The sequence below is a fragment of the Solanum pennellii genome, chromosome 8, assembly GCF_001406875.1.
Source record: "Solanum pennellii chromosome 8, SPENNV200".
NCBI classification, from domain to species: domain Eukaryota; kingdom Viridiplantae; phylum Streptophyta; class Magnoliopsida; order Solanales; family Solanaceae; genus Solanum; species Solanum pennellii.
Window position 1 is genome coordinate 5,243,805 of NC_028644.1, and position 14,850 is coordinate 5,258,654.

The 14,850-nt window shown below is 26.3% G+C and overlaps 1 protein-coding gene across 1 annotated transcript in view; it reads right to left on the minus strand.

Annotated features, from left to right (window-relative positions):
* The window catches only part of LOC107027278 (gamma aminobutyrate transaminase 2-like), a 10,158-nt gene extending 7,410 nt beyond the window's left edge, over positions 1–2,748 (minus strand). The window contains exons 1-3 of the mRNA XM_015228457.2: positions 2,646–2,748; positions 2,399–2,480; positions 1,760–1,832 (exon numbers count right to left, since the gene is read on the minus strand). Of these exons, the coding sequence (XP_015083943.1) occupies positions 1,760–1,832; positions 2,399–2,480; positions 2,646–2,662 (172 nt within the window). The 5' untranslated portion in view covers positions 2,663–2,748. The remainder of the gene's footprint in view (positions 1–1,759; positions 1,833–2,398; positions 2,481–2,645) is intronic.
* Positions 2,749–14,850: the final 12,102 nt, after the last annotated feature.

Consider the following 14,850-nt stretch of genomic DNA (forward strand, 5'->3'; position numbering starts at 1 on the left):
TATATATATATATATATATATGTATATATATATATTAAAAATATTATAAGTACATGATTATTAAATAATATATTTATCTCCCTTGTCTCAAATTATGTGACACATGTTTATTTCTGAGAGTTGATTAAATTTTTAATTACATTTGAAAAAATGTATAAGTACCCCCTAACTATAACTAAAATCTCAGCGACATACCTTAACTAAACTAAGGTTCTATATCACCCCCCCAAACACACACACACACTTTTTTTTGGTAATTTTGTGTACCTTTTTGACTTACGTGACATTCAAATATCTGTAATGCGCCTCAATTGCGTGGATTCACGTATTGCGCCACGTAAAACGAAAGGTTTACAAAATTACAAAAAAAAAGTTTAGGTGCACAAATAGAACCGTAGTTTAGTTAAGGTATGTCTTTGAGATTTCGGTCATAGTCTAGGGAGGTACTTGTGCCGTATCCCATTAATTTTAATATGTTTTCAAAATTTTTAAGTTGTTAATTATTGTGATTTATAATACTCGTAATGTAATTTTTAAATAATATATGTTACTCCTCGATCTCAATTATATAGTACCATAAAATTTTGAGTGTTAATTAAATTTATAATATTTTAAATTAATTTTTACTACTATTTTTATAAATACATAACATATAAAAAGTATTAAAATAAAAAATAAATTAATAGATAAAATACAAAATATAAATAAAAAAATTAAAGAAAAAGACAAATCTATCAATTAATCGGCTGACCGGAGCTCCTCATTATTCGCACTTATAATATAGAAAAATTCATCATTATGGCTATTGTAAAACGTAGAAATATTTTATATTAATACGACGATTAGGGTTAGCATTTCGAGATAAAATAAAAATATGGTCACTATCTTTTGGGAATATTTAGATTGTGACGACCAATATGAAATTTCAAGCAATAATTATTATCATCTCTATTATGCTTTTAATTGTCATATTATATCTTTTAAATGTTAATTTGCTTAATATTTTTAAGATATAATTATATTATATTAATTTGATATTTTAAATAAAGAAATTAAATATATAATAATTATATAAAAAATATTGTCAATTACAATTTTAACATATCAATAACGAAAAAGTACATCATAAATATTAATCAATTTTATTTATCTCTGTTCATTTTTAATTGTCATGGTTTCCTTTTTAAAAGTCTAACAATAAAAATTTTATTTAACATTTTGCGATGCACTTTTAATCTTATTGATACAAAAATTTGCAACTTATAGTACTTTTTGTATAATTTTTTCATATCTTTTTTTTTTGTTTAAAATATCAATTTAATCTAATTTAACTTTAAAAATTAGTCAAATTAACTTTCGAAAACATAACAACTAAAAATAGAGGAAATATATTTGCTTCCACAAATCAAAGAAAAGCCCCATAACACTACATAAAAAAATGAATTTTTGTGGAAATTAATTAGCAATTATCGCTAAATATATATTTATAACGGTAATTCAAACTCTTTGTATATGTGTCTAAAAACTTTAGCAACATTGAATTTAATGACACTCAAATAATTTTGATAAAGACTTAATACTTTTTATTAATATGTCTATTTATTACCGTTAAAAGTTATTTTTGTGATAGCGTAAATCAAAAGAGAAAACAGAATCAAATGAATAATTAATCAATATGAAAAAAAAATCATAAGAATGGCATCTATCATCTATGTATTATAAATAAATATGTATTATAAATAATGCAATAATTAAGTACCTAATGATGTGCACCATAAACCAGATAAAGAATCAAGATACTTCTTCCCATTTATGTCATAGACATAAGAACCCTATAACAAAAATTACACAAATGTTAAAACACATAAAAGAATTCACAAGTAAATAATTAACAAAAAAATTTAAATTGTATATATCATCATTACGTATTGAAAAAAAAATATCTTATATGTTATGATATATAATTTATCTTATTTTCAAAATCACAAATAACTAATAATATGTTGGGATTTAAATAAGCAAAGCAATAAATCAGATGATAAAAAGTAATTATACTAAAAGATATATTATTTGGTCAAGTGACCTATATATCAAGAAAATCAATGTAAAATCTATTGGGAAAATAATCTCCTCCTAAACAAAATTCTTGTATAACTACATAATAAATACTACTGTATTTTTGTGTAAAATTTCAAATATGAATGAGTTTTATTTTTTTCGTCCAAAAAAATTAAAAGTAATTACGATAACACTTGTATTCTTCTAAAACTATTAGAAAATCAAAGCAAAACCTAACACAATGTACACAATTTTTTTAAAAAAAATTACAAATATAACTTTTATAAAAATATTAATGCTAACAACGTATATAACTTAAAGCTCAACGAAAATATCTAACCTCCGCCTTTTCTATGACTAAAGGTCCCATATCAATTTGCCATCCCGCAGTAAAGGGTGCCAACATATTATGTCCCATAAATCTGCAAATTAAATGTGAACATATTTTCATTACTTTGTCATAACAAACTTTTTGTATTAAAAGTAATTGAACTTTATCCAAATTAACGATAATATTATAAAATGTTATCATAATAAAATTAGAAAACTATTTTTTTTCCTCATATTAGAATGAATGATGTACTTACCCATTAACCTCTCCCATTACTTCAAAATTTTTTGAAAATTAAGTATAATAAGCCAAATTCTGGAGAAAAATGCTAAGAAGAAAGAAGGATGAAGAAAGAAAAGAGATAAAGAGATAGGTAGAGGTAAAAGTATATATAAAAAATTGTGAGTGACTATTGATTAGTTTAACTTAAATTTAATATTGATAGAATATTATATTATTTTTGTCTGTTTAATTATAGTAATAAGTAGGAATGGTTACTCAACTTGATAAATGTCAAAATTGTATTTACGATGCACTACTTGTGTTTTAAAAAACTACTAAATGTCCTAGTTTATTTTTATTCCACTAATTTAATATTTTATCAGATCATTACATTTTGAATTTTGTAGCAAATGCACAATACAAACAAAACTAATATACATACTATATATATAATTTTTTGGTGTCTTACACTAAACAATTATTAAAAAAAGGGATGATAAGCTTTAGACCATCTCCAACTCAATAACAATTTTTACGTCTAAAACTTTTGCATTATTTTAGTGTGAGTCATATCCTATTCATCAATATCAAATCACTTTCTTAGTAGTGCTTAATTATTTATATTATATTAAAAAAAACTTTTAATTGAACATTTATAAATTATAAGTTTTTAATTAAGTCTCTGACACACCTAATCATTTTTATATAATATCTTAATAAATATAAATTTTAAATTTTAAATTTGAGGTATATTTTTTATAACTTAATTTTTTTATATATTATTTTGGAATAAAACGTAAGTATCTTTTTAGACAATAACTAAATTTTCAAAAACACATGTAGACTTAACTAGGATCCTATTATCATAGTCTTTTACTCAAAAAAATAAAATCGTTTTGATGTAAAATGGAATTATAATAGAATTCCCTCCGTTTAAATAATGTAAAATTTTAGAAAAAAACTCTAATAAATTAGTTATACTTTAGTGCAAACAAAAAATTCAAATAAAATAACGAGCTCTATTTAAATTCAAATGTATGAATTTGTAAATGCTTAAAATGTCCTGAATTATTATTCCCTGATTTTGTATTTATAAAAGTTTGAATTAACCCAATAAATCACATCTTAATTTTAGAATTTTAGCAAAAATTTAAACACTATAAATTATTCACTACTTCTGAACTTTATAAAAATCTGAAAATCACAAAACTTTTCTTAAAAGAATTATTTTATAAAATACTTTTGATCTATAGAGTATTAAATTCAAATTCAATACATGTAATTAAAGATAAATAAATACTTATTGTACTACGTAACTAATAATATATAATACTATAAGTTATATGAGAATCAAATAAAATCTGAAAATCACAAAACTTTTCTTAAAAGAATTATTTTTATAAAATACTTTTGATCTATGGAGTATTAAATTCAAATTCAATACATCTAATTAAAAATAAATAAATACTTATTATTCTACGTAACTAATAATATATAATACTATAAGTTATATGAGAATCGAATAAAACCCTAATAAGCCCCCCACCCCAGCCCCCCACCCTTATTTTCTTTAATTAATCATGCATGTGATTAGTTTTAACTTTTAAGACAGCAAGCCATGTCTTGAGCCACATGCACATGATCGAGGACGATAAGTCCCAAAAATCTAATCATATTTTTTATTTGGTTCAAACCAGTTTCAAAAATTTTATTTATATATTTTAATTTGATCTTATCCTATTAAACACTTATATATATTTAAAAATAATTTTAGCTACACACAAAAATTTGATATGACAAAAAACGTGTATATCATCCTCCTTAAGTGAGTAGAACAATAAGAAATAATATTGTTTTCCTCCATTTCAGATGAAAATAATATTCCAACAAAGTTATTGACTATTTCTTTTTTGACAGAAGTTCGTTATTTTTTTCCATGTAATTGTCATAAATAATTATTAGAGAAAAAACGATGAATACAACAAGTGAAAGGTTTAATGTTATTAGAATGAAAAGTAATTGAAAGATAAACTTAGATGAATAACATAGTGTATTATTAATGTTGATAAAAAGAATAAAATTTGACAAAAGATTATTTTTTTTTTATCCAATTGCGATAAATGATTATTAGAGAAAAGAAGATGAATACAACGAGTGAAAGGTTTAAGCCCCTATGTTATTTACAAACTTTACAAATATATTTACACTTAAAAAAACATTTATTAAAAATAAAAGAAAATTAGAAATTTTTATCGTAGTTTTATAAAACAGCCCCTATGTTATGTCATGTGAATTTCATTTTTGATTTATAGCTATTTTTGACTTTGGATAATTTTTTTATCGATGGAAATGTGTATCTTGAGGGAATAATGATGCAGCACTTCATTAAATTTGATAGCATCAAGATATCCTTTGTTTATATTAATTGTTCATGCTATTTAAAATAGTTAGTGTTAAATTATTTTATCTATTTTATTTTATTTGAGATTCTATAGAACAATAGATTTTTTATTTTCTTTGTTCAAACCAATTTTAGCAAATGAGAAAATACGTATTATAACTTTTCTATACTATTCTTAAGAATAATATTAAATAATTACATAAACTAATTGCAGGCAAATTTATAATTTTGAAGCATTCTTAATAATGTTAGTTCAATTATTTACACTCTAGTTAAAATTTTCTCAAGGAACTATCAGGTCAGCACAGACAAAATAATATGAAATAGACAGAGTACTTGTTAAGGTACAAAATAAAAACAAAACTAATTAATTTCATTTTTTTAAAAATAAGTGTAAATAAGTTGTAAAGTTTCAAAAATGAAATAATAAATAAATAAAAAACAAATTGTTATAAAATCAAGCTCATAAGAATATAATCATAAAGAGAAGAAGACAAGAGAAGTAGATAGAAGAAGAGGAATTTTCTTCATATTCAAGTGTATGTAAGTCTCATCTGTATGTCATACAATAGTGAATGAACAATCCTATTTATAGAGTGAAAAATCATTCCAAAAGTCACCATATTAAGTATCATAATAAATAGATACATTCTTATCCAAAACGGTTCATGAATCTAGTGAATATGGATGGTTGTTCATGTAGCAACCTTATGGACTATCCACTCATTCAATGAATTTATAACACTCCCCCTTGGATGTCCATAGATAATGTGCCTCGTTAAAACCTTACTAGAAAAAACCCTGTGGGAAAAAATTCTAGTGAAGGAAAAAGAGTACACATATCTTTTGATACGCACTATTTGTTGCCTCATTAAAAACCTTGCCAGGAAAACCCAGTGGGAAAAAACCCCGGTCAAGGGAAAAAGAGTGCAACGCGTATTATACTCCCCCTGATTAAAACATCACTTAATTTCTTGTGATGATGTCTCCAATCTTCGTACATTGTGGTTGGTATATTCTTTTTCAAAGAAAAACCACACATTTCTTGAATATGGTGTGTCATTTATCTCAACCAGACGCACTTTCGACTTGCTTCATGGAGGACTTTTATTTCTGCATAGCAACATTTGCTTCATTGATCGCCAGGATATTATTGTGCCTCCACATGCAAACACATAGCGTGCTTGAGATAGAGCTTTATGCGGATCAGATAAATATTCTGTATCTGCGTAACCAATCAATTTTGTCTTGGATTACTCGGAATAGAATAAACCCATAACTATGGTCCTTCGAGGATATTCAATCATGTGCTCAACACCATTTCAATGTCCTTTTATCGGGGAGAAACTGAATCTTGCCAGTAAATTTACTGCAAAACAAATATCTGGTCAAATATTGTTAGTAAGATGCACTAGTGCCCTGATTGCACCAAGATAGAGTTTCATCACCAAGAAACTCTTCATCCTTCTTTTGAGATCAAACTGAATCATCATTTATGTCAAGTGATCTCATAATCATTGGGGTACTCAATGAATGCGATTTATCCATATAAAATTGCATCAAAACTTTTCAGTGTATGTGCACTGTTAGACAAATATTTCATTTGTCAAATTATCAATCTGTAGGTCAAGACAAAATTTTGTCTTACCAAGACCTTTTCATAAAAATACAAGGACAATTAGGGTCATTCTTTTGTACCCTTTTTCTTCCTTGACTATTTCAATCCATATAAGGATTATTGAAGCTTTATTGAAAAAGTTTCTTTCAAACTCTTATATGCTTCAGACACCTCGATTATTTCAAGGATTTTCATTTAACCTTCATTGTCTAGCTAGACATTACAATTATTCATTACATGCATTCAAGTTTTTCATATGTTGCCAGATCAAAACAAACCTCATTGCATCCACCAAAGGAGAAAACATCTCCAATAATGTCAGGATTTTTGCGATAAACCTTTATGCCCCAAGGCACAAACCGTATTTGATATCTTACGGTTATACTATCGCATAATAATTTATTTGTACCCCACTGACATTATACCTTGATTTATGGACTACCAGTCCAAAATGTCACTTTTCTAAGTGAAACAAAATATACTTGAATTGTGCATTTTACTTGGCCAACCATTTATCTGTCCACACTATATGACAGATTTGAATTCAAGATCCTCGTCACAATTTATATCATTGAGCGCTACCTTATATCAAAGATACCGTCGACGGTTATTTGATATCGATTCCAACAAGACATAACTTATCGAGATCTCTTCATTTTTCATTATTTCAGGTACCTGAACCTTTTTCAAGATTTTATGAAATGTTATGTCAATGTGCTCTTTTATAACACTTGCCTCATTATCATGACCATATTGATCATTTGCTCCTTCCTTCTTCAAGGAATTTTATATTTGGAATCGATTGGTCTATTACGCTTCCGGCGTATCATAGACTCTGTCCTTCAAGGACTTCACATTGGAGCATTTGCAGCTGAATTATATCATAGGGTCAGTGCATTCATCTGGCAACTGATTTGCAACATTATGCAACTGAATTATCCCTTGAACTTTAAGTTCACATATTTATTTAACGAGGATCTAGATAATTCATAATTAACCTCACACATAATTTTTAGCTGTCAATCATCTCTCCCCCTAATGTTAGAAAATCTAACATTCATTCCAACCTTATTTGCAAGTTCATCTTTATGCGTGGTGGAGCAATTAAAATCATAACCGCACATTCAACATTTTAGATGAAAATTATATGGTTCCTGACCCTGAACCAATTTTAATGGGGAGACCTTGTTGGTTTGATGCATACATGTGTTGCTACATGTTAAATAAAATTATCTCATACCAAATCTTATTTGGGAGTTTTGTTCTCATAACCACGATTTAGCTATAATTGGAGGCATACAATTTCTGCTAAATCAACCAGCATTATCAATATAATTTCATAGTTTGGAACTGTGCTCTTAATTTTAACAATTCGAGCAAACAACCTTACAAAAACCAATTTGTAAGTTGACAACCTTACTATTTCTTTTTTGACAAAAGTTCGTTATTTTTTTCATGTAATTGTCATAAATAATTATTAGAGAAAAAGACGATGAATACAACAAGTGAAAGGTTTAATGTTATTAGAATGAAAAGTAATCGAAAGATAAATTTAGATGAATAGCAAAAATATATATCGTGAAAAAAATAAGATTCGATATAGAAAAAGAAATGAGTGGACGCTATGTTTTAGTAATGGTTGAGGTGATTGGAAATAAATTTACAAATATATATACACTTAAAAGAACAATTATAAAAATAAAAAAAAATTATAAATCTTTATCGTAGTTTTATAAAACAGCCCCTATGTTATGTCATGTGAATTTCATTTTTGATTTATAGCTATTTTTGACTTTGGATAATTTTTTTATCGATGGAAATGTGTATCTTGAGGGAATAATGATACAGCACTTCATTAAATTTGATAGCATCAAGATATCCTTTGTTTATATTAATTGTTCATGCTATTTAAAATAGTTAGTGTTAAATTATTTTATCTATTTTATTTTATTTGAGATTCTATAGAATAATAGATTTTTTATTTTCTTTGTTCAAACCAATTTTAGCAAATGAGAAAAAATGTATTATAACTTTTTTATATTATTCTTAAGAATAATATTAAATAATTACATAAACTAATTGGAGGCAAATTTATAATTTTGAGGCATTATTAATAATGTTAGTTCAATTATTTACACTCTAGTTAAAATTTTCTTAAGGAACTATCAGGTACAAAATAATATGAAATAGACAGAGTACTTGTTAAGGTACAAAATAAAAACAAAACTAATTAATTTCAATTTTTTTTAAAAGTGTAAATAAGTTGTAAAGTTTCAAAAATGAAATAATAAATAAATAAAGAACAAATTAATACTATAAACAATTATCTATGATTTCTAAATGACGTGGAGAAAAATGAACAATCTATATTATAAGGAGAATAATGGAGTAATTAATTATGTGCATCAATTTTGATACCATTTATTATTATTATTATCATTATTATTATTTCTTCGAAAGTCAAGCAGTTTAAGTTTAATCTCAAATTTACTATGAAATTTTTAATTTTTTTATAATTATATATTTGTAAATTATATGAAAGTTAAAATAAGTCACAAATTGATAATTCAAATTTAAAAATATATTTAAAATATTACAATTAAAAATAAATTTGATTGAAAAATCTCAATCCAAAATAATCACGCTCAACCCTATAATTATTTATATTTAAACTAGCGAGTAGTATTTTAAAACTGAATTTCGGGAAGCCAAATCTGTTTTGAGACATTATAGAATAGAGAGCCCTTCGTTTTTTTATTCTTCGTTTTCAAATCTATATAATGTGTTACTTTTTTTTTATGTATATTTTAAAATTATTTTTTTAAAATTATAAATAGTATATATCTCCAGCCTTATTCTATAATTTTTTACGATCGACTTCAACCCAATTCTCTAATTTACTCTCTAAAATGAATGTTTTTCTTTATTCTCAATATTATATTATTATTTCTATTTCATCCTTATTTTCTTACTAATATAATTATCTTTCCCTCTTTATTTCTTCAAATAATCATTTTAATAATTTTCTTTTTAATATAAAATTATATTTTTTTTCATTTTTTTATTTAATAAAAAATTATATTTTATTCTAAATTTTTATATAACATATATTGCTAACAAATAGTATATAATATACAAATTAATGGACATGAACCGCAGGTAAAGTGATCATGATAAAATTATGTAAAAATTTAAGGAATCCCATAGTGTAATTCAATAATTACACTCTGTCCCGATAAATTTAGTATTTACTAAAAATCCCTTAAAATTGTTGTGCCGTGATACTTTAGACTCTAGTGATACATGGTAAATGATACATGGTAAGTTTAAACTGTTAAGAAAAAAAATGGGGAAAAAACGGTACATTTAATCTTGTTAACTAAAACAGCTTAATTTATGGTAACAGATCATCAATCAGCATTAAATCAGCACGTAATTGGATATTAATTTCAAATTTTGAAAATCAAAGATTATATCATCTATTTTGAATACATTTTTTATGAACAATCTGTTAAATTTCGAACTGCAGTAATTTTATTGTTGTTACTGTGGATTTTTCAAGATGAATACATCAATTTTGATGAGACATTCCGGAATTTGGGTGAACGAATTGCAGTATGAAAGTTACAAAATCGACGGAATCGTTGTTGGTGATTCAATTTCGTTTTCTAATCTCAAAGCAGCAATTGCAGCCGAGTTGGATATTGATGTATCAGTGCATTGACTAAACATTATAACATGTGATACATATCTAATACATGTATCAGTGCATCGACTAAACACTGTACACACTGATTCTATATGTATCATCAAGCACAGTTGATGACGCAGTTATTAAACTTAGTTAATGATACATTATAACAATTTTCAAAACCTCATGATACATAGAAAATATTATGATACACAACAAATTCATGTATCAATGCATCATCTAAAACACTATACACACTGATTCAAAATGTATCAGCAAACACACTTGATGGCGCACTGATACATGATAAAAAATTTAAAAAACCCTTGATACATAGGAAATCATATGATACACATCTAGTTCATGTGTCAAAGCATATGTATTATATGATACACATCTAGTTACATTGAAAATCAACGAAGGCATTATACATTAGTTTAAGAAACAAAATCAACTAGATACATTAAATATGAAATCATATGTATTATAAAGGATGAACTACAAAAATAGAAAAAAAAATCAACAATTGATCTGTTGAAAGCAAAAAGAAACAAATGACCAAGAAATCCCCCTACACTTTTATCTTTGCTCTATACCAACTTCTGTATCTTTGTCTCACTGTCAACAATGGAAAATGATTTCATCAGCAAAAGAGGATCCCTGGAAACGATGATGTTGCAAGGAGCAATGGGGATACATCATCTCTTTCACTTTTTCCTTATATATTTTGTAAATGTGGAAAGGGAGGAGATCTGGTAGTTCTTCGGAAAAAATTGTGAAGCGAAAACTTACTTGGTTCTTGAAAAATCTTATGGAGAGAGAATAAATCTGAAAATTAAAAAATGAAGGAAGTAAAAATTGAGGGAGTGAAAATAGGAAGAGGTTAAAGGGAGTGAAATAGGGAGGGATTAAGGGAGTGAAATTAGGAATAGAAACATGTGCTTGAATGTGAAACTTAATGTATCTAGAACAATGGAATTTAAAAGGAAAAGAAGGGATTTTGGAGATATTTTAAAATAGTAGGGAATAATGAAAATTATAAAAAATAAAGGTGTGTATTTAAGTAATTTATCCTAAAATTATTATGTTATGTATTGTATTGTTATCTTATATTTAAACTATTATGTCACGTATTTTATTTTTAAAATTAAAATATTCTTCTTATCATTTTAATTGTGTACATTCTTCATAGTGAAAATCAATAATAATATCAAATTATATTAAAGTGACAAAAATTTAAAAAAAAATATTATTAATTTCTGATGAAAACAGTATATATTTAATAATATATTTTTAAAATATTGTATAAAAAGAATTATGTATATTCAAGATTTAATAATGACCTTATATGAAAAAATAAGTTAATTTAGAAAATAATAATAATAATAATAATAATAATAATAATAATAATAATAATAATAATAATAATAAAATCAAAAAGTGAAACAAACTATCCACTTCTTATAAATGGAGAATAGAGAGTGAATTTAAAGTGTGGTTAGAGAGCCTATTTTACTCTGTGAATACAGTGAATGAAGAGTAAATTAGATTGAGTAAGAGATAACCAGACTTTTAATTTTGGGGAGGGAGTGGAGGGGGGCGCAATTGTTTTACTATGGATAAATTATGTGTAATATTTTCTTTTTATAAAAAATTCATTGTTTATAATAAAAGGTATTTTTTTTAAAAAAAATATGTAATTTTATTCTTTTTAACTCTTTTCTGATGGAAGTAATCAAGAAAAATATTATTTTATTTTCTTACCTTCGCTTTGCAAATACTCACATTATTTAATCTTTTTAACTCCTTCTGTACTTGATTTCTTTTTTAAATTTTTTAATAAGGTTAAACTATGTTTTTTCAAAAATATGAATTAATAGTTGAACGTGTTGATTACAAATTCTTTTTTTGTTTCCTCTTATAAATTTCACTCATTACAACAAACCTATATATTACAAATAAGATATACCAAGTATCCATTCTTACATAAGATTTTATGATTTTAATTTTTATTTTTATTTAAAATTTATTTGAATACATAAAGTCTCAATACACTTGAACCTTATTTTTGAAGTAGACACTTAAAGTTTGTGGGGGTCCTATTATCTCATTGAACAATTTTAAACCAAATTAAATACATTCGTTTTAGCAATTTCTATTCCAACTTCCCACACGTGTCACTCACCCTCTTAATAAAATAATATACCTATCTATATTTTTTGACCCGTTTTTTAAAGGCCGAATTCTTAAGTTGACCCGTTCACATTTCAACCTTTCCTCCTAATCAGTTTTTTTTTTTAAAAAAAAATTTTCTTCCCCAAAATTGTGATATTGAGTGATCTGAAGTAAGATTGATGCAATTTTCACTTTTTGGGATGCTTCAATTCTTGCATAAAATAAATATTAATGAGTTATAATTAACTTGTATTGGCTAATGAGGCTGTTTTGAGTATCCTACAATTTTGTGTTGCGCTAAAAAACAAGAGAATTTGAAAATTTTAAGACAAAGTGGGAAATAATGAAAATTATGGGGAAAACGTGTTTATGTAGGTAATATGTCATTTCTTAAATAAGCTCCAAAAATTATAGTCTAGCCCTGTTAAATCACGGATTAAGCCAGCCCAGCGGACCTAGCCCATGTTAACTGCTCTAGTTATAAGAGCAAAAGGCAAAAGAGATATGGGTAGGAGAATATTTGTATTGTATAATTATAAGTGTAGGACGAAGATATATGTATTGGCATGTGTATACTGGTCTAATTATTTACTTAAGAGAGACAAAAAAGAAGAATGCAAGAACAAAAATAATAAAATTGCTTACAATAGTTGGAAAATCCCAGGGCTGCAACATATATTGGATTTTATGTATCATATTTTTCGCTTAGTTGTCAAGTTATTGGTTTATAGGGTTAATTGTATGAGTCGGGCTACACACCTCTCGTTGTTCGTCCGGGCGTCACACCTGAACACATATCACCTCAATTTAATGGGTCGATCAAGCTCTCTATATCATCTGGTCTATCTAACCTCTCTTTTCTCGATTTTAAGATTAGATAATATATTTATCTCTCGACAGCCAGTCAAGAAATACTAAACAAGAATATAGAAGTAACTTATAATGACAACCAAAAATTAATTCAAAACGCCATTAATAATTGACATTCAGTCCGTAGCTATAGCCTCAGAAAGGCTTTAGCTACTAATCTCTAAGAAAACAAGAAGAAGAAAAGAACCCTAAAAAGTATTGATGACTTTCTCTTCCAAAGTCCTCCTCTAGATTCCCTCCTCTAATTGAATGCCTCCAATAATTATTTGTATGGATTATTTATAGATGTAGAAAATCCTAAATATAATGACTAAATCCAAAATCAATTGGGAAACTAAAACCAAACGAAATCTGACTTCCGTGCGCAAACAACCTCAATATTTGAAGGCACGTGATGTGAATGACACGTGCAACAACTAACTGCAATTCAATTTGAATTCTGTCAATCTTTTCGTTGTGCATTATTATATTAAATTTATTTCATTAAACTGTCTGCTTGATTTTCTTCTTCAGCATTTCATCTTTAATTCATTTTAGCTCCAAACTTCTTCAACTTTACACCAATCAACTCCTACAAATAAAATACATTGTTTAGCACAATCCATAAAATTAATGCTCAAAAAGGACAAATAAAAATATTAAATGTGAGACAAATAATGATTAAAAATATTTTGGCTCAAATTAAATATTTTCGTGATGGATGCAATTTCTACACTTGGTGAGAATACATCCACCAATGTTGAAAGATAATTCGATGATACAGTAGTAATAGAAATACTAAGTAAATTACATTTGATGATTCTAAATTTTAATATTTTATATATATCTCCTTCTCAACATTCACTTTTGAACTTTAAAAGACGATTGTTTATCCTTCTTCTCTTTGTACTTCTCAATATTCCCTATTGTATCTTTTTTCACTATTAACAATGGTGTCATTCATGGAACTTGATCCAAAGTCCTTACTAGAGCCACTAGTAGATCGGTTTTCTTCCCCTTTGTGAGCGCTTTTCACAGTCGATTTAAAATTCGAAGATGCTTCCTTTTTCGACTAATTGGGTAAGCCCAATATTAAAATATGGACCTTCATCCATATGTATCAATGAATTTTGAAGATGAGAAACTAAAAAAAAATTGAAAATTGAAGTTATGGAAAGAGATCTACCTCTTGATTAACTTGAAATCATTAATTAGAAAGAAAAATGATTTGAAACTAAAAAATGGATAAATGGGGTAACTGCGGAGAGATTTGTGGCATGAAAAAGGGGGGAAAAAATGTGAAAATTATGTATCCTGCAATTTTGTGTTGCGGTAAAAAATAAGGGATTTTGAAAAATTTAAGAACGGGTGGGAAATAATGAAAATTATGGGGGGGAAAGTGTGTATATAGGTAATATGTCATTTCTTAAATAAGCTCCAAAAATTATAGCCTACCCCTGTTAAATCACGGACTAAGCCAGACCAGCGGACCTAGTCTATGTTAA